The sequence below is a fragment of the Phyllobates terribilis genome, unplaced genomic scaffold, assembly GCF_046119375.1.
Source record: "Phyllobates terribilis strain yellow unplaced genomic scaffold, ASM4611937v1 Scaffold_7__3_contigs__length_470593459, whole genome shotgun sequence".
Taxonomy (NCBI): domain Eukaryota; kingdom Metazoa; phylum Chordata; class Amphibia; order Anura; family Dendrobatidae; genus Phyllobates; species Phyllobates terribilis.
In genome coordinates, this window is record NW_027362767.1 from 275961635 (window position 1) to 275980270 (window position 18636).

The 18636-nt window shown below is 42.8% G+C and overlaps 1 protein-coding gene across 4 annotated transcripts in view; it reads right to left on the reverse strand.

Annotated features, from left to right (window-relative positions):
* LOC141154632 (histo-blood group ABO system transferase 1-like) overlaps positions 1 to 7756 on the reverse strand; it is a 40466-nt gene extending 32710 nt beyond the window's left edge. For 2 of the 4 annotated variants that reach the window (XM_073640857.1, XM_073640855.1), the window contains exon 1: positions 7636 to 7755. In XM_073640857.1, coding sequence (XP_073496958.1) covers positions 7636 to 7651 — 16 coding nt within the window. In that variant the 5' untranslated portion in view covers positions 7652 to 7755. Of the gene's footprint in view, positions 1 to 7635 lie in introns of all 4 variants that reach the window. The other 2 variants (XM_073640856.1, XM_073640859.1) reach the window with 2 other exon arrangements.
* Positions 7757 to 18636: the final 10880 nt, after the last annotated feature.

The window sequence follows — 18636 nt, forward strand, 5'->3', positions numbered from 1 at the left end:
TTCCTCTGTGCCTTATAATTACTGGGTATTCAAGCTGGACACGTGGAATGAACTGGCTCTCTACGCCTTGGAGGTCCTGGCCTGCCCTGACGCTAACGACCCACTTCCTAATAATAAGGTTAACATTGTTTTTAGGAGGCTCTCTGACCTCCTACGTCTCTTGCAAGGGGTATTGGGGTGCCTCCAAATTTTTGGCAGCCCTTGCAGTCACTGCATACGCAAAAACAGTATAGGAGACCCACTTGTTAATAATGGGAACAACAAAGCATAGACGGCTGATGGCTCTCTAACAATAGCGTGGGCCGACTGCTGGCCCTTTAAGAATAGTAAGGGCTGCCTGATGGCCCTATAAAAATAGGCTTTGTGACTTTCAGAGTCCCTCCATCATAAATGAAACAGGATGTGTCTGATGATGTATCACACACCACATGGCCAGATAAGGTTGTAAAATGTTAAAATGAAATTTCCCAGTGAATGCATTTGTCTTGGTTGAAAGCAATGCAAAAGTGCAAAAACGCATCAAAAACGCTACGTGTGAACATAGCCCAAGGTGTGGAGGAGCATTTTTGTGTTTGTATATTTATTTTGCCTTATATACAAGTCATTACCCTGCAAAGGATGTTCCTTAACATATTTCCCAGGAAAATCCATTTTGGTTTCGTTTTTGTATGTTTTGTGAGTCCGTAAAAGTGGTGTAATACTCTGACCACGTTGCTGACAGCAGTGATCTGGGAGTCAGAGATGCTTCCAGGGGTCTTCCCCATGCTGTTCCCATGTCATTTCAGCACTGTTCCCATCTACTTGGGCAATTTTTAGGCCCTCTGCAGACCGCCGGGGGGAGCCGCCTGAAAAATGCTCGAGTTTCCCATAGACTTACATTGGGCTCGTTGCTCGGGTTGTGCACCCGAGTATTCCAATTTGCTCGACCCGAGCATCAAGCACCCAAGCATTTTAGTGCTCGCCCATCACTAATCCTAAACCATCTCTACTAGGTTGAGGACAAGGATTGGACATTAGGTCAATAGAAATCTGTAATGTCGCCCGATGAGTCAAAATGTGAGATTTTTTTTGTACCATCTGGCATGTCTTTGTGAGGTGTTGAAAAGGTAAACATATGGTTCCTACATTTTTGGTGCTCACCAGTAAACATGGAGGGGGAGGTGTGATGGCAGGGAGTGCTTTACTAATGATAATATTGGTGTTTTATTTTATATTCAAGGAACATTACACAGCATGGCTACCACATAATTATGACCACCATCCCTTCTGGTCTGCACCGTCGTTGTAACAGGATGATGACATAAAACACCTCCAGGCGATGTAAGGGCTGTGTGATGAAGAATTTCGGTGCAATTACTGCTGCAAGTCTTTTGGGGATGTCTCTGCCAGCTTTGCACATCTAGAAGGTGACATTTTTGCCACTTTTCAAGTCTTGCCACAGATTCTCAATGGGATTTAGGCCTGGACTGTGACTGGGCCATATACACACATGAATATGCTTTGATCTCGGTGATCATTTTCACAGAGGGCCACATCAGCATTATGGTTGCCTGCAAAGGACCACTTGTAATTGTAAGGGCTCATGCAGAATGTCTGTGCGGTACGAGCATGAGCTGCAATGCACAGACCAGTCATGGACTATAAGAGAGCTGTTCCTGGGTAGTAGGGTTAAAAGAGCTGTCCCTGGGTAGTAGGGCAAAGAGGTGTGCCAAGCGTCAGTGGAGAAAAACACTATAGGCAGAAGACTTCATCCACTATAAGTTTATGATCAAAACTTACAACTCTGCTCTCCATCTGGCCAAACATGTCTACCACCCTCATCACATCACTAGCCAGAAATCCAAAATGACTCTTTAAAACTTTCTACTCCATTGTGAGCCCTAAAGTACAGGCCCCGGTTACCAACCTCAGCGCTGGTAATCTAGCCACTTATTTCTTACAAAAAATCAACCATATCCATCAGGACATTTTTTCACAATCCCCTCAGAGCCTGGATCCCCTTCCCATCCACAACTCAAACTCACTTTCCACCTGCGAGCCTGAAACAGAAGAAGTTACCAGATTCCTCGCTTCTTCTAGCCCTACAACCTTCAACAGTGACCCTATTCCCTCACATCTCCTCCAGTCCCTCTCCCTGGTTGTCACTGCTTACTTAATTAAAATATTTAACCTCTCTCTTTCTTCCGCTATCTTTGCATCTTCATTCAAACACGCCAGCATAAATGCGTTTTTTTTAAAAAAACATTCCTGAACCAGAACTGCACTGCTAACTACAGACCTGTCTCTAATCTTCCCTTCATTTCTAAATTCCTGGAACGCTTGGTGCACTCTCATCTAATCCACTATCTCTCAAATCACTCTCTTCTTGACCCTTTACAATCCGGTTTCCGCTCTTTACAACCTACTGAAATTGTGATCTACTATCAGCAAAATCTACTGGTCACTGCTCCCTGCTGATTCTCCTGGATCTCTCTGCTGCATTTGACACTGTGGATCACCAGCTCCTCCTCACTATGCTCCACTCTAGGATACTGCTCTCTCTTGGTTCTCCTCCTACCTCTCTGCCGCTCCTTCATTGTATCAATTGCTGGCTCTTACTCCTAACCTTCCCCTTACTGTCGGGGTCTCTCAATTTCAGTCCCAGGCCCCCTCCTATACACAGTCCCTATTGGACAAACGATCAGCAGATTTGGTTTCCAGTACCATCTCTATGCTGATGGCACCCAATTATGCACCTCTTCTCCTGAAATCACGCCTGCATTATTACCTAGCACCAGTGATTGTCTGTCTGCTGTCTCTAACATCATGTCCTCCCTCTATCTGAAACTGAATCTCTCCAAAACCGAATGTCTCGTGTTTCCTCCTTCTACCAGATATTGCAATTGTCTTGGGTGATTCAATCATAACTCCAAAGGAGCAATCTCTCCATCTTGGGGTTAGATTTGACACAGAACTTTCCTTTATTCCCTATATCCAATCACTCACTCGCTCATGTTACTTGCAACTTAAAAATAACTCCAGAATCTGACTTTTTCTCACCTCTGAAACTGCAAAAATACGGTTCCTCTAATTCATTCTTGTCTGGACTAATGTAACTCTTTTCTGATCGGTCTCCCTCTAACCAAATTTTCTCCTCTCCAATCCATCTTGAATGCTGCAGCCAGGGTCGTATTCCTGTCCAGCCGCTTTACTGATGCCTCCACCTTGTGCCAGTCATTGCAATGGTTAGCCATCCGCTACAGAATGCAATATAAACTTCTGTCTCTCGCCCAAAGCTCTCCAGTTCTGCACCACCCTATATCTCCTCCCTCATCTCTGTCTATCACCCTACCCTTGCTTCCAGCTCCACAGCTAAACTAAAGGCCCCGTCACACTAAGCGATGCAGCAGCGATCCCGACAACGATACGACCTGTCAGCCATCGTTGCTGCATCGCTAATACATCGCTGGTGAGCTGTCAAACAGGCAGGCTCACCAGCGATCAGGGGAGCAGCGATATCGTGGAAAGAATCGTTCCACGATGTCCTGCTCCCGTTACCAGCCTGCTGCTTAAGCAGGAGCAGGCTGGTAACTATGGTAAACATCGGGTTACTAAGTGCGCGTGTGCCCCTAGTAACCCGCTGCTTACCACGGATACCACTCTGCTACGGTGCGCAGGAGCCTCCGCGCACAGTAGCAGAGTGGTATCCATGGTAAACAGCGGGTTACTAAGTGCGCGCGTGCCCCTAGTAACCCGATATTTACCATGGTTACCAGCCAGATCGTTGGTCCCGCTGGTCACACACAGCGATGTGTGCTGGCCAGCAGGAGGCCAACGACCAAAAAATGGTCCAGGACACTTTGCAGCGATCAGCGACCTCACAGCAGGGGCCTGATCGTTGCAAAGTGTCACACATAGCGACATCGCTGGTGAGGTCGCTGTTGCGTGACCAAAACCGTGACACAGCAGCGATCTCGCTAGCGATATCGCTATGTGAGACGGAGGCTTAAGCCTAACATCCTCCATAATCCGAACCTCCCAATTCCATCTCCAAGACTTCTTTTGTGCTGCTCCAGTTTACTGGAATTCACTACCTCAGACAATTTGTTTCATACCTAATCCCCACATGTTTAAGAGTGCTTTAAGGCTATGTGCCCACGATGCAGAAATGCTCTGGATTTTTTCCTGAGCGTTTCTGCATCTCTCTGGCAGAAAAAATGCATGTGGATTGTACATGCGGATTGTACATGCGTTTTTCCTGCCAGGGACATGCGGATGTGAAGCGTTCTTCGCATGCATTTCCGTATGCGGGTTGTCAAGCGCTTTCCAAGCGATTTTAGCATCACTTGGAAAGTGCTTGACGACTTGGTTACATTATATAAATCCATTCAAACGGCATGGATTTATGCAGTGTGACCGAAAGAATGGTAAAAAATAAATACTTACCTTCTGATGACCCCTGCAGTCTTGCTTTGCTCCGTCCTGGCTTGCCGGAAGCTCGCGGTACACTACACTGAAGGACCTGCCGTCACATGACTAAATGACATCAGCGCAGGTCCTTCAGTCCACCGCGAGCTGCCAGCAAGCCAAGACAAGAAGACCGGGGGCCATCAGAAGGTAAGTATAGTATTTATTTTTTATTTTATTACAGGTTCTATGGTACCTGGGTCCGGAGGAGAGTCTCCTGTCCTCCAGACCTGGGTACCATCCGCACATTGAAACGCATGGAATCCACATGTACAGATGCAGTGATGCGTAATCCATGCGTTCCAACGCAAGTCAATGGCGGCGAAAATGCAGCGCTTCCGCAAAATAATTGGTAGTGCTGCGTTTTTTTCTGCAATGATAATCCGCAGCGGAAATTTCCGCAGCATGTGCACAGCACATGCGGATTATCATTGGGGAACATGGCAGGCCTTCTACCATGCGTTTTTGCCGCTGCGGAAATGCTTAAAAAACGCATCGTGGGCACAGCCTAAAAATACATCTCTTTAGACAGGCCTATCGCCTCAATTCACTAATCTGACTCTCCCCTGTTCCGTCTTCCTAAATTTTACTCAGAATCTGGTCCCTCCTATTCATCTATGTTCACATCCTCCATGCACCCAATAGTGCTTGGTAACTGTACTTAGATAATGGCTGGTGACCAGATCATGCAGCTTGTCTGAAATGCTCTATTTATTATAGTGATGGCTGGATCATACATGGCAAGCGCTTTTTACCTATTGTGTCCCCCTGTTTCCTTATAGATTGTAAAGTTGCGAGCAGGGACCTCAGTCCTCTTGTAACTGTTGAACTATGTGATGCTTCGTGTTCACTATGTTCACTTTTTTTGTGCTGGCTGACTGAGTTCACTTGCTCACTTACAAAGATGGCATCCGCTATATGTACTGGCTCTGCCCCCTTTTCTAAGCACTGTCTGTGTCGATGTCGAACGCAGCCAGTACTTAGTAGAGGGGGTGGCGCCAGCAGAGAGGATGGATGCCATCTTAGATTTTGAGCTCCACACAACTCCGACCGGATCTCCGTAAAGGGCAAGGCGAGAGCCAGTCATTCTGTGTCCTGACCTCGTGGGCCACATAAATTGACACAGCAGACCAGATGTAGCCCAAGGCCTTGAGTTTGACACCATCCATTGTAGCTTTGGCAGTATGTTTAGAGTCGTTGTCCTGATGGTAAGTTAACCTACGCTCCAGTCTCGAGTCTTTTGCAGCCTCTAACAGGTTTTCCTGCAGGATTGCCCTGTATTAAGCTCCATCCATCCATCTTCCCATCAAATCTGACCATCTTTTTTTCTCTCTGCTGAAGAAAAGCCTCACCACAGCATGATGCTGCTGCCGCCATGTATGACTGTGGGAATGGTGTTTTCAGGGTGATGTGCAGCGTTAGTTTTCTGCCACATCTAGCGTTTTGCATTTAGCCCAAAAAGTTCTAATTTAGTCTCATCTGACCAGATAATCTTCTTCCACATGCTCGTTGTGTCCCCTACATGGCATGTGGAAGAAGCTGTAAAAGATTTGAGACTGGGGTGTAGATTCCCATTTCAGCACAACAACGACCCTAAACATCCTGCTAGAGCTGCAATGGATGGTTTAGATTAAAGCATATGCATGTGTGTGAACGGCGCAGTCACCGTCCAGACAGAAATCCCTCTGAGAATTTGTGAGAAGACTTGGAATTTGCTGTTCACAGACGTCTCCATCCAATCTCACTGAGCAAGAGCGAGTGTGCAAAGAAGAATGGGCAAAAATGTCACCTCTAGATGTGTAAAGCTGGTAGAGACATCCCCAAAAGACTGGCAGCAGTGATTGCAGCGAAAGGTGGTCCTACAAACTATTGACTCAGGGGGGCTGAATACAAATGCACAACACAATTTTCAGATTCATATTTTAAAACATTTAGAAAACCAGGTATCATTTCCTTTACACTTCACAAATACTTGCTACTTTGTGTTGGTATATCACGTAAAATCCAATAGAATGCATTTAAGTGTGTGGGTGTAAAGGGAAAATTTGTTGAAAAGTTCAAGGGGTGTGAAGACTTTGTCAAGGCTTTGTATACTTGGCACTGAATACTTTGTCAAAGCACAGTGTACCCCAGTAGTGTATATATTATATGTATAAAAAAATACACACGCACACAGAATACTTTAGATAGTGAGAATTACACCCTGTATACAGGACAGGAGAAGTCTTATTGTGCAATAAATATGGACACACAAAATAATACAGATACTGAGAATTAACTAACAAAGTTGCACTCTAACACTATAGCATGCAAGCATGAAATTAAAATAGCATTCATATAAGAATTTGTAATAGTGGTGGTCAGTCTTTGATATTTGTATACATAGGCCCTCTGACCAAGCACTCCACCCATCAGCCTATGGTGGTTTTAATCATAGCTCAATCCTACCTATCCATATAATTGTAGGCTGCCAGGTATACATGAATTGGCCAATTTATGTGCCAAGTGTCTTCGTTTTTTCCTATTTTCTAGAGCAGTAATGCGATTCAAATTTCATATATTTCATGTTTGCATGCTATAACTAGAGTGCAACTTTGTTAGTTATATATGGAGGTGGCTCTTTGTATGCACCTGTTCACACCTGGTCTCCATTTGGAAATGACGGTCAGTCTTTGATATTTGGATACTGAGAATGACCCCCAGTGTACAGGACAGGAGAAGTGATACTGTGCAGTATATACAAAGGATTATACAGATATTGATAATTACACCCAGTAAATATACAGGACAGGAAAGGACTGTCCTTCTAGTGCCCCCTAGTGGAGGTATTTATCCAGTTAATAAAACAGAAATTCAGCTTCTCAGGTACAGGCCTAACAAGCAATCATGGCTCCCATTGGTACACAATGACTGGAGCAGGGCTGCCCTGTTCTGATGAGTGTGAGTGAGTGTGTGTGGTGCAGTTACACATAGCTCCCTGGTGGTAAAAGGATCATCATTCTCATCTTGGTCATATGACAGTAGATTCCACACATTCGGTGCATTTTCCGGCCATTACTAATTACTGCAGGATGATACCAGACTCAATAAGCCGAATGACATAACAGCTGATTTTGATACTCGGATCATGATACCAAGCAAAGATACAATTATAATACACACACGTCGTCACCTACCCCCTGCACTTACACATATCCAGGAACATGACTACGATGAGCTGCGTTATCTGCGACTGCTGGAGACTGGGACAGGTGCAACAACGCTCTTTGTTATAATGAGTGCGTACACCTGGGGATGAGATAAGCTGCTTTGCATGCTGGGAAAAAGAGGATGCAGATGATGCCAGATCCCTCATTATACCTGCAGGGTACTGTATACAACACACAGTGCCGGACTCTTCTGATCTGGCTTATAAAAGGCCCCACTAACCACTTCAATAATAAAAGGAAAAATACATTTGGAAATGAAAACTTCAGTAAGTGAAATTCACCTTTCCTGGATGCCCATTAGCAGCACACACACAAACACGAGCTACCTGGAGTTCCCCCTACCTACAGTGACACGTGGTAGTGATCCTAAATAGAAAAGTGCCCCCCCCCCCCCCCCCCCTGCCCACAGTGACACCTGGCGGGGAGCCTATAGAGAAAAGTGCCTCTTACCTACAGTGACACCTGGCGGGGAGCCTAGAGAGAAAAGTGCCCCCTACCTACAGTGACACATGGCGGGGAGCCTATAGAGAAAAGTGCCCCCACCTACAGTGACACCTGGCAGGGAGCCTATAGAGAAAAGTGCCCCCACCTACAGTGACACCTGGCGGGGAGCCTATAGAGAAAAGTGCTTCTTACCTAGTGACACCTGGCGGGGAGCCTAGAGAAATGTGCCCCCTACCTACAGTGACACCTGGCGGGAAGCCTATAGAGAAAAGTGCCCCCTACCTACAGTGACACTTGGCGGGGAGCCTATAGAGAAAAGTGCCCCCCTACCTACAGTGACACCTGGCGGGGAGCCTATAGAGAAAAGTGCTTCTTACCTAGTGACACCTGGCGGGGAGCCTAGAGAGAAAAGTGCCCCCACCTACAGTGACACCTGGCGGGGAGCCTAGAGAAAAGTGCCCCCCTACCTACAGTGACACCTGGCGGGGAGCCTATAGAGAAAAGTGCTTCTTACCTACAGTGACACCTGACGGGGAGCCAATAGAGAAAATTGCCCCCACCTACAGTGACACCTGGCGGGGAGCCTATAGAGAAAAGTGCCCCCACCTACAGTGACACCTGGCAGGGAGCCTATAGAGCAGGGGTGCACAACATTTTTTGGTCTGAGGGTCACACTGTCATACTGAACCAATCCTAAGGGTCACCAAAAAAATGAAAGGGGTACTTACATGAATATATCACCAGAAACAAGTTTTTGTTTTTTCCTAACTCAGTAGAAACTCTCCAAATCTTCCTCAAATACACAAACAAAAAAACAAATACATCCAGCACTTTTTTTATTTTATTTTTTAGATGCATTAGTAAAAACACTTTATTAGTAGAAAAAAATCCATTTAGAAAGAGTCAACAGATGAAGAGAACAAAACTGATGCATTTCGAACACAAAGTGCTCTTAGTCATAGCTAAACATATGTTCTCTGAATAACATATATAATGGTTACAAACTAATTAAAAATGACCATGATGCAATGGATTGAAACTGTGAAATTTGAAAAACCAGGTGGAAATTTATCTCCTTCAATATACACGATCACAAAATAGCATACACGTTATCAAGGAATCAGTTCACACCTTGCAGGTTCCTGAACAAGCATGAGACAGCAAGCATTTATACATATTATACAAAAAACATTTTCAAATCTTCAACTCCTAAAATGCACTGAGTTCAAATGAAGCCTGCAAGTGTCAGCAAGGTGTCTGTTCACATCTAACTACCGTATTTTTCGGACTGTGAGACACACCGGACCACAAGACGCACCTAGGTTTTAGAGGAGGAAAATAGAAAAAAAAAAATTTTAAGCAAAAAATAGGATCATAATGCCCTGTTAAGGGGGAGGGGGCCTGCTGCTGACATTACACCTATAACAATGTCCCCCAATTCTGTTCATATCCCCCATCCTGATATATATGGCCCCCTCATTCCTGAAATGCATGTCACCTCAATCCACCATCCTGGTATGCATGGCACCTTCATTCCTCATCCTGGTATGCTTGGGTCCCCCTGATCCCCGTCACGCTGCACGGAAAAAAAATAAACACTCATACTCGCCTCCTCTCTCATCCAGTGTTGTGTCCCGCTCTGTGCTGGAATAGTCCCTGCTCCCATGGGAGTGGTGAATATTCATGGCCTTTAATAGCGGGCACGCTGACAGCCAAGCGCAGCAGGAGCTGCGTTGCAGCTAAAGTGTGTGCACTATTAGGGTGAATGAATGGTCACTGCTCCCCACGAACGCAGTCCCGGTGTGGGGAGCAGTGACTATTCCGGCACAGAGCGCTGGAGGAGAGAGGAGGTGAGTATGAGTGTTTATTTTTTTTCCGTGCAGCGTGACGGGGATTAGGGGGTGCCAAGCATACCGGGATGAGGGGGGCCATACATAAAGGGATGAGGCATGAGGGGGGCCATGCATACAGGGATGAGGGAGGCCATACATACCAGGAGTTGCGTTGCGGGCACAGTGTGCCGGTTATTAAGGAAAATTAATATTCACTGCTCCCCACGCCCATGGGCGTGGAGAGCAGTGAATATTAATTTTCTTTAGTAGCGGGCACAGTGTAGGCTGCAGCAGGCGGCTCCTGCCTCCTGTGCACCGCTACTCTGCCACTGTTGCTTCCCCCACAGCCACAGTATTTATGTATATCGGACTATAAGACATACCCCCCACTTTCCTCCAAAATTTTGGAGGAAAATGTGCGTCTTATAGTCCGAAAAATATGGTAATTGCTGTACAGGGACAAAACATTTACAATTATTCAATTTCTTACATTCACAAAATGTAGCATGCAAATATTAACAAGGAGTCAGTTCAGACCTGACTGCTTGCAATAGAAGCAAAATACATTTACAATTCTTTAACTCCTTAGCTACACCAAGTTAAAATGTAGCATGCAAGTGTAGGTAAGGCATCAATTCAAACTTAACTGGTTTTTATACAAAAGACATTTACTAATTGCTATCCAAACGTTTTGGAAACACTGGTATCTTTTGACACAATAAATATAATGGAAAAAATATTAATGACTTGAGAAATAATATTTTAGTAATGTTAAAATAAATCTGTTTAATCCCGACAGGACTCTAGTGGTCGTTGTGAAGGTCCACTATGCTTCACAACTGAATAGTTTCCAAGCATGATCACCATCTCGAATTGGGGGATTAACTCTTTCAATCCCTATCAGAGAACCCTTTAGGATTCATGAACAGAAGTAAAATGTAAAGAAATCGCAGACACATTATGCGCTTTACTACCAATATCAGAAAGGTGTCATCTGGTACGAATTTTGAGCGGTCCAGTGGTTCATCCTACATATTGAAATTTGAGGCTAAATATACAAAAGTGGTATTACAATTAATATACTGCTATATGGTGTAAATAACATTGGTCAAAAGAAAAAAAAAGGATTTTACATGATAAAAAACATGTACAAATTTTGAGTCCACACTTATAAGATCCCTTCTGTGAAAGCCATGTCGTGGTTATCTGTGGACTATCCAAAAATAAACTGGGTGACATGTTACCTAGAGTTCTGGCCCTGCGAGAAACACATTTGATACCATTCTGTAAAATTTTGGCAAATGTGGGGGGTCCTGATGCAAGACAGGCAGAAATTTCTGTGTAATCAATCTTACAGATAAGATTGTTACTGTATGACGTGGAAAATATCAATTGACGTTGAAAATCTTCTCTTTCGCCATGATATTTTAAAAGATATTTTGATTTTTAGCCAACGTGATATTTTTAGCACAGTTTGTAGACCATCTAGGATAGCCCCTCTCAGACAAATGTTTCTCCAATTGAGTAGACTCCAATTTACAATCAGTCATTGGAACAGTTTCTCCTGATTCGTGTAAACTCACCAACAGGTATGTTCTTAATCACGTATTGGGGGTGACATGTCCTCTCAAGTAAAGTGGTAAGTCTAGACGATGGTTTATGGAATGTGGTGGTGATAACTTTTCCAGATAAAGGATTACCCAGTAAACTAAGATCCCAAAAAATCAATGATGCCGGTATGACAAGAATATGCGAAAGACAAAATTTAGACAATTTCAGTTGAAATGCTTGATTAGGTCCGGTATGGCCACCACATCAGCGCTTCAGATGAGGACTAGGTCAGCAATGTAATGGCCATACCTGACTATAATGGCAAATAAAATTCAGTAGCAAATGTATACAAATATTGAAACTCCCACAAGGCCATAAAAACATTGGCAATTAAGGTGGAGAATTTGTCCCCCATTGACGCTCATGTTCTCTGCAAAAAAAAAAAATAGTGGAATCAAAAAGGAAAATAAATTATATGTGAGCAAATATCGTATAGCTGAAATGAGAAAATTTTGCAAATCCCATGTGTAAATCACTATACATGTTTAGAAACCATTTGTGTGCTAGCAAAGCCAAATCATGTGGTATAGAAGTATAAAGAGAAATTACGGTACATCAGCTGTTAACCAGCAATAATTAATTTTCCATTGCAAAATCATTGAATGGCAAAAGAACATGGGTGGTATCCTTTATGACCTGGAATAGATTAAATTAATGCTTGTAACAAAATCTGTCCACTCAAATGCTCATATAATGATTCAATGCATGCAACGATGGGATGAAATAACGGTGGAAAACCCCCCTTGTATATTTTGGGAAGGGAGTTGAATATATTCATTTTAGGGTGTTCATTAAATGATATATTCTGACTTCTTTTGATTAAAAATACCCATTGAAGAACCCTACTGAACTAATTTAGACAGATCATTTTTATAAAGGGAAGTAGAATCAAGACTTCAATTTAATGTAAGTAGACTCATCACGGAGCATTTTCATATTTAGCCATCTATAAATTTGTTTATCAAGGATAACAATTAATCCTCCCTTGTCTGATTAACGTATTGTCATATATTTAATTTGTTTTAGTTCTTGTAGGACTTTATTTTCGTTAGTGGGAAGATTTTTTTTTTTAACACCCTTATTTTTAGTGTTACGAAGAGCTAAATTTTTTTTCAAAATGCTCATTCTCCCAAAACTCCTAGGTTTTGGAGAATTTTGGAGTTTCAACATAGCCATGTAACACGTCATCTAACCAGTTATGGATTGCTACATGTGTAGAAGAATAGAATTAGAATCCCTGTCAGTACATAAATACAACACTAAAATCACCATCAGTACACGAATGCAGTACCAGAACTACAGTCAGTACATTAATCCAGTACCAGAACTACAGTCAGTACATGAATGCAGTGCCACAACCACAGTGAGTACATTTTTGCAGCACCAAAACCAAGGAATAAATTACATGAGCAGAACCACCATCAGTACATGAATCCATCACTAGAAGCGCCATAAGTTCAGGAATACATCATTAGAACCTCTATCAGTTCAAGAATTCTTCACCAGAGCTGTTATCAGTGCATGAATACAGCACCAAATTTAGTACAGCAATCAATGCAATGTCAGGTCAACCCCATACTCTCTACTGTTCCCCTACACTGCCATCTCTCGGTAATGTCCCCAATACTGCCACACATTTCACAATTTTCCACCTATTGCTCTAAAATGAGCCATCACATTAACCCCCCTCTCCCATCTACAACAATAGTAAGGTCATTTAATCTTTGGCTCCTACATGGAGCGCTTACTGTTCCCTGCAGTCTCCGTTGCCTCTGTGATACTGTAGTGACAGCAGTGTTATGAGGTCAGCAGCGTGATGACCACATCACACCACTGCACTTTGAGGCGAGGAGTCGTTGAGTGCTCCTCTGCTCCTGTCCCAGTGTTCAAATGTATTCATGTCTATAAGATATAAATATATCTGAATACAATAAAGGCAGAACCAGCATCTCCTGGCCGCAAGAAATCCTTTCGCAGGCTGCATGTTGTGCAGGCCAGCTATATAGAGGAACGTGCCCCCTACCTACAGTGACATATAGTGGATCCTATAGATAAGTGTCTTCTACCTACAGTGACCCACAACTGAGAAGCCTACAGAGAAGAGTGCTCCTGCCTCAGGTGTGTCAGAAGTGACAGTCGCCCTGCAGTGGGTTGCAGATCTCTACGTTTGGCATTACAGACATCTTCTTAGAGGCTATCTCTAGGACCTAGCGGCTACCTTCCTCTGGCTAATTAACACCCTGGCCTAGATGTATAAATACCAGCTGTGTTATAGAGGGAGGTGCCGGCAATATTCATTACTCCTTGTGAAGGCTTTAGCAAGAGCAGTACTTCCTCTCTGGAGCTTGAGGACGTGTTTGCATTTGTCTGGAGTCATCTAAAGCTAAGCAATTTCCCAGTTTGTCCTCCCTTGCTGTCTTTAGTGTTCAGTGGAGATCGACTAGTGCTCATCTACTCCCTTCCCTAGCCTTAGCCATATGCCAGGGAAAGACCGGGCGAGGCACGCATATGGCGATTGGTGAAGAGCAGATATAGGGTCATTAGGGGAGACAGGGTGATATTCTATCAGCCAGGAGGTCTCCACTCCCCCTTTCCCTAGAGCCTGGGCTTCCTTTCCCTCTTCCCTTTGTGTTGCACTGTTTTTCCCACACTTTGCGTGACAGCTCCCTAACTAGTGTCACATGGAGGAGCTTATAGAAAATAATGCTCCTTACTTACTGTGACTCATGGTAGAAGAGCCTATAGAGAAAAGTGCCTCTTTCCTACAGTGACCGATAAAGGCTGAAGCTATAAAGAAAAAGTGTTCCTCCCCGCCTTACACATGGAGAAGCCTATAGAGAAAAGTACTTCCCCCCACTCCCACCAGTTACAGTGGCGGGACCACTTACTGTTTCATGTATTTGGACAAGCTATGAGATTTAATGATCACAGTTGGTTGATATCTACCAATTTCAAAAGTTATTGACTTTTTATAACAATTAAAAGGTGCCTAATGTGTTGACCACAGCTGTACATCTTCCAGATCATGCTGTAGACAGAAAAGGTAGCAGGTCTTCTAGCCAGCAAGTGTGATTGTTTCAGTTTTTCCTGTTCAAGTCTCCAAGCCATTAGATGAAGCTCAAGTACTTGTAGAGGAGAGATGTCTTCCCAAGCCAGTCTTGCCAGTATCCGTCTCTCAACTACGCAAGTGCAAAAAAAATATATATGTTCCACGAGACCAGAATATGCTAACTGAGGTAGCCTTTGTCTGTCCAGAATTTTCCTCAGGAGTCTCTGGATTAGTGGCAGATGAAGAAAGACATAAACCAGCTTGTCATTTCAACTGGAAGATAAGTTGTCTATTACGGTGGGATTGTTGTGTTAACTGGTTTGTAAATTTTGGGCTATACAGGAGTGAGATATGATTTTTCCATATTTATAATAAGCCTGTCTCTTGTCAACGTGTTCAGAGGCTCCTGTAAATGAAGGTGGTAGTATTGCCTGGATGTTACTACTGACCCGTTGGCACTACAGTTCTAACCGTTTCAATTATTAAATAATTATTCACAATGAATCTGTTTAGAGTCGATTTATGATTGTACAAAATACCCAGTTTGGCTTCTGTACTAGGAAGATGAAAAGATGCTAATTGCAATAGCCTTTGTTTGTCCAGAATTGTTTTCCTTGGGATTCTCTGGATTAGTGGGAGAAGAAGAAAGACACAAATCAGCTTGTTACTTCAACTGGAAGATAAGTTGTCTATTAAAGGTGGGATGGCCTTCTGCCTGTTCCGAAGAGGATACTGGAAGTACAGCCCCCAACTGAAGTAAATTCTGAATACTTTCCTCCAGTCTTCTTTGGAGAAGAAAGGAGTTTAGATCTACTATTACAAATCTTGCAGGAGGTGTTAAGGCGAAATACATTCAGTATCCTTTCCTGATGGTCATTAAAATACACTGATCTTTGGTCATCAGCTCCCATAGGATTATGTATGCTGATGATCTTCCTCCTATAATATTGGTATCAATGACCTTTACCAGATTGGAGCTACCAAGGGTAGAGAATTTTATTTTTAGCCCAAACCAATTAACTGATTTCCCTTTACCTCTATAGTCTCGGTTCCTATGTCTAGATGGATGAAAATTTATCTTGGTCCATTTCTTCCAGCCTATCATTTTATCCACAGCCTTTTCCAAGATTTGGTTCAAGACAGGGCCAAAAAGTAATTTTTCTTTGAACAATATGCTGCATATCTTAACTTGGAGGTTGTATCATCCTGCCAGTGCCCAATCCATAAAGGTCTTCTAGCCACGTTCAATAAGACATCAGAGCGGGCTGTACGGTCCAACTTAGCCGTGACATGTGCTAAAAAAAAAACCAAACTCATTGACAACTTCAAAGACTTAAGCATTGTGGCTCTTGAGGTTTTCGCCTGCAGAAAAGATTCATGTTTCTCCAGTCAAATGAAAAGGAATCTAGCGACACTTGTTGCAGCAATATTTGGTTTTAATAAGGTAGGCGATGCCTCACAAATTCTAGAAAGAAGCTTGTCAGTCTCGGTCCATGGGATCTCTGGAGGTGGAAGGGGTCCTCAAAAACTAAAGAGGTATTTTTAAACACTTGATACTTAGACATCAGTCTTGGGTATTTCATCACAGACCTTGGTGCTCTCAACATTAAACAAAAGGTTGTTCTCTCTTGGAATAACAAGTTCTCTCTCAGGATGTTTTTAATCGCCCAGTTTCAGCACACTGTCATGTATGGTGAAGACCTTTCTTTTACACGGTCTAAGACTTCCAGACATTTCATCCTGAAAGGTTTTTGGTTCCATCTTTTTATCTACCTACAGTATTGTGGATGCCACCAAGCAGGATCTCAACTGAGTCGTCTTTGTCCTCTGAGGAAGATTTATATAAAAAGATGGAACCGGCATTGGAGTGTAAACCTGAAATTACTTGTGTTCTGGGCCTTTCCAAAGGAGGACAAGAGCTCGGACTTTGACGCAGGTTTAGTATAGATAGGCCAAATGCACCTCCTGTCTGATTACGACTCCAAGTTCTTCTGAGATAGATGGTGGTTTGTCCTGTACCATCTTATTTGTGCAGGTTTACAATGGTGCTCCATCCCTGTGCTATACAGGCGATCAGAGTCAAAAAAGTGAAAGTCCCATAGCGGGACAAAGTATAAAAGTAACGCCGCGTCCGGAACGACCTGATCTATAAAACTCTCCCACTAGTTAACCCCTTTAGTGAACACGGTAAAAAAAATAAAACAAAAACGAAGTAAAAAACTATGCTTTATCATACTGCCAAATAAAAAATGGAATAAAACGCAATCAAAAAGATGAATATAAATAAAAATGATACCGCTGAAAAAGTCATCTTGTCCCACAAAAAACAAGCCGCAATACAGCTCCATCAGCTGAAAAATAAAAAAGTTACAGCTCTCAGAATAAAGCGATGCAAAAAAATATTCTTTTTTCTATAAAATAGCTTTTATTGTGTAAAAGCGCCAAAACATAGAATATAATATATATATATATATATATATATATATATATATATATATACACACACACACACACACACGATATAAATGTGGAACCGCTGTAAACGTACTGACCCGAAGAATAAAGCTGCCTTATCAATTTTACCACACGCGGAACGGCATTTTTTTTTTTTTCTAAAAAAAAAAAATTCCTTTGTTGGTTTTTGTTTATTCTGCCTCCCAAAAATCGGAATAGAAAGCGATCAAAAAGTGTCACGTGCCTGAAAATGGTACCAATAAAAACGTCAACTCATCCTGCAAAAAACAAGCCGTCACATGACTGTCGGCCGAAATATGAAAAAATTATATAGTTCTCAAAATATGGAGATGCAAAAAAACCCCACGTCTTTTAGTGTGAGACAGCTGTCAATAATAAAAACCCGCTATAAATCTGGTATCGCTGTAATCGCACCGACCCGAAGAATAAAGTCGTCTAATCACTTATACCGTACGAGGAACAGCGTAAAAAATAAACTCTAGGGCTGGTGTTGTGCTTGGTTTAGGGTTGGGATTTTTTCGAAAGAAAAAAAAAAAAAAAAAAAAAAAAAAAAAAAAAAGACGACGATATGGCGACTAGTGTTGAGCGCAAGTGCTCGCTACTTGAGTTTGCATCGGGTGCTCACTAATGCATGGAGTATCGCGGGTACCGGAGTGACATGCTTGAGTCTCCGTCCCATATGCTTCGCAGCCAAAAAAAACCTTGCTGGGATTGTCTGCCATGCACGAGCGATCCCCGCATTTTTTTTTTTTTGGGGTGTTTTAACAACCGTGAAACATGCGAGCGGGGACTCGAGCATGTCACTCGAGCACGCGTGATACACGGTGCATGCCTGAGTACCGTATGCAAACTCAAGTAGCGAGCACTTGCGCTCAAGACCAACGACAACTTATTCACTATGATGACCTGTTATCAAATTCTGTGTCGTACCTCTGGGTTCAAAATGTTCACTATACTCCTTGATAAAATCCTTGAGGGGTCTAGTTTCCAAAATGGTGTCACTTGTGGGGGGTTTCCATTGTTTAGGCACGTCAGGGCCTCTCCAAACAACATGGCGTCCCCTAATTATTCAAGCAAATTTTATATTCAATTAGTTAAATAGCGCTCCTTCCCTTCCAAACCCTGCCATGCGCGTAAACAGTTGTTCTCCCCCACATATGGGATATCTGCTTACTCAGGAGAAATTGCACAACAAATTTTGGGGTTCATTTTTTGATACCCTTGCGAAAATATAAAAATTGGGGTCTAAAGTAACATTTTTGTGAAAAAAAAAAAAAAGGTTAATTTTCTTCCTTCCACATTCCAAAAATTCCTGTGAAGCACATGAAGGGTTAATAAACTTCTTGAATGTGGTTTTGAGCACCATGAGGGGTGCAGTTTTTAGAATGGTGTCAGTTTTGGGTATTTTCTGTCATAAAGGCCCCTCAAAGTGACTTCAAATATGATGTGGTCCCTAAAAAAATATTTTTTGTAAATTTTGTTGTAAAAATTAGAAATCGCTGGTCCATTTTTAACCCTTATAGCTCCCTAACAAAAAAAAAAAAATGTTAGTTCCAAAATTGTGCTGATG